Below are 2918 nucleotides of genomic sequence, written 5' to 3' on the forward strand. Positions count from 1 at the left end.
TGAGCTCAGTTAATCCAGCAGGATTGAAGTTCCGATGGAGAAGGGTGAGTGTTGAATTGTATCTGTCTTGTTATTCTTCCAAATCTCTTCTATAGGAGCCAAGGACTCCTCGGAATGACACATATTGTCTGCTGAGATGACCATTGTCACTGAGGTCGGACTGGTAGATGGTCAAAGCAGAAGTTCAGCAGAAAGGCAGTAGAGTCAAGACTGATTACAGGGTTCCTCAATCTTACCCCTACAGAAATTGCCCTTTATGTCTTTTTGATATACATCTTTAAACATTCTCTCAACCTTCATAAAACGGAGACAACAAAGGTACACTGAAGGATGGGTTTCAGTTCACTCTCCGATTCTGGGTGTCAGTCTCATTATAGTGGGATTGGGTGAAGAGAACTGGCTACTCATTTTAATGTTATCTTTTTGTCCTGTTCCACTGATATGTCCCAGGGAAGAATGGCCTCAGGAAACGACTCATCAGTGACTGAGTTTATCGTGCTGGGTTTAACACAGCAGCCAGAACTCCAGCTGCCTCTCTTTTTCGTTTTCTTAGGAATCTATGTGGTCACCGTGGTGGGGAACATTGGCTTGCTTATTCTGATTGGTCTGAACTCTCACCTGCACACTCCCATGTACTACTTTCTCTTTAACCTTTTCTTCATTGATGACTGCTATTCCTCTGTCATAACCCCTAAAATGCTGATGAGTTTTGCAAAACAGATCATCTCTTATGCAGAGCACATGGCTCAGCTCTATTTCTTCTCTTTCTTTGTTATTGATGAGTGCTGTATTTTGACATCAATGGCCTATGACCGATATGTGGCTATCTGTATGCCCCTGCTTTACAAGGTCACCATGTCCAAACAGGACTGCCTCATACTGCTGGTGGGTGCATATGAAATGGGGTTTGTGGGTGCCATGGCCCACACTATATGCATGCTGAAACTCATCTTCTGTGATGGTAATATCATCAATTATTACATGTGTGACATATCTCCTCTCCTCCAGCTCTCCTGCACAAGCACCTACAGCAATGAGCTAGTGGTTTTCATTGTGGTGGGCATCAATGTAGTAGTGCCCAGTCTCACTATCGCCATTTCTTACACCTTGATCCTCTCCGACATCCTCTGCATCCGTTCTACAGTGAGCAGGTCCAAAGCCTTCAGTACCTGCAGCTCCCACATAATTGTTGTTTCTCTTTTCTTTGGATCATCAGCATTCATGTATCTTAAGCCTTCTCCTGCTGGGTCTCTGGATCAAGATAAAGTATTCACAGTCTTTTATACCATTATAGGGCGAATGATGAATCCTTTCATCTACAGTTTAAGGAACAAAGATGTCCAAATTGCACTAAGACTTTGAAGAAAAAAATATTCTCGTAAATGGAATCTGTGTTAGTTATAGATGCCAAATCCTGTACACAATATATAAAGCTATGCAGAGAATAGCACGAATTCAAAATAGAAATGCAAATGATTTTAATAATAGGGTAAATTAAATTAATTATATAAATCACCTCACAAAGACAATATAAGAAAGAAGAGGATCAGTCCTTCATTCTTTCAAAGAAAGGGAAAGTAGTTTGCTTGTCATTCTCCAGCTTATTTTCAGAAGTTATAAGGTATTATGTAGAAAAGGTTGATGGACAAATAAATTCAGAAATGGTAAGTTTGTGGGAATTTTGACTGCGAAATGTCTAGAATTCCTGTGAAGCTTTGTCATGGAGATACAGACTTTGGTGGACTTTAGATTCAGTCATTTACTCAATTATTTAATAAATTTCTATTGAAAAACTATTGAATTTGAGGAGCTGAGGGTTGTCTTTTTGATTGCTGTAGGGGCTTTTTTTTGGGAAATTCCTTTGTTTCCTAAAAGGGGAGAAATATAGGGAGATGCTCTTCTCTCCCCAGTCTCTTGGTCTCTTACTTTAGTCTCACGGGAACGTGGTAAAAGGAGATTTTCTTCTGATCCCTGTTCCTAAGGACAGGAAACTAAGATAGGCATTTACAGCAGTCAGGAGAAAAAAGGAAAGCTGCACTGGGTTTTACTTCTTGGGACTTCAGGGCAGGTAATATGGGTAATAGTACATGCTATGTCTTCATTGGAAAGAATTTTACTAGAAATGTTTACCAATTATTAGCAAAGAATTTTTTGTCCTTTCCACAAAGAGACATTAAAAACTCTAAGACAATAGCGGTCAGCATTTTCCCTTTATTATTTTCATCCTCCCTTTGTTTCAGAGGTTATGGGATACAAATGATGTTGTTTATTTAATCAATAAATAGAAACTAAATACCCATGCTGTACCAGGCTCTGTGTTTAAACATTAATGATAAAGTGCTGACAAGACAGACAATGTCTGTGCTTTCATAGGGTGAACTATCTACAGTTAGGTGGAGCTGGGGCGCAAGTGGGCAGGGGGAGGAGACAGATGAGCAAATAGACAGACGCATATCAATAGATCAGAAAAATGCTATGCAGATGTCTTAAACTAAAGTGAAGATACAGAGAGTAACTGTGTGGTCACTTTAGATTGGGTGGTCAGGAAGGGCTTTTCTGAGGAGGTGACATTTCAGCTGAGAAGAGGAAAATTGGACACACAGGGAGACATCAGGGGCATGAGTGTGTGCACACAGAGAAAAGACCATGTGAAGACCCAGGGACAAGGTGGCCATCTGCAAGCCTAGGAGTACTGCCTTAGAAGAAACCAAGCCTGCTGACTCGTGGACATCAAGCTTTCAGAACCGTGAGAAATTTCTGTTCTATAAGCCACCTAGTCTGTGGTATTTTGTTGTGGTGTACCTAGCCAACTAATACATGAAATATTTATTTTTACTAAACACATGAAATTTTCTAATACATGAAGTATTTACTAAATACTATGATTTTTTTTTTTGTGAGGGAGATTGGCTGTGAAC

At 40.0% G+C, this 2918-nt stretch overlaps 1 protein-coding gene across 1 annotated transcript; it reads left to right on the plus strand.

The window, feature by feature from the left end:
- Positions 1–441: 441 nt before the first annotated feature.
- On the plus strand, positions 442–1362 carry LOC131407842 (olfactory receptor 8B3-like). The gene has a single exon (XM_058544446.1). The coding sequence runs from the start codon at positions 442–444 to the stop codon at positions 1360–1362; it is 921 nt and encodes a 306-aa protein (XP_058400429.1).
- The last annotated feature ends 1556 nt before the right edge of the window (positions 1363–2918 follow it).

The sequence above is a fragment of the Diceros bicornis genome, chromosome 7, assembly GCF_020826845.1.
Source record: "Diceros bicornis minor isolate mBicDic1 chromosome 7, mDicBic1.mat.cur, whole genome shotgun sequence".
In the NCBI taxonomy this organism is placed as follows: domain Eukaryota; kingdom Metazoa; phylum Chordata; class Mammalia; order Perissodactyla; family Rhinocerotidae; genus Diceros; species Diceros bicornis.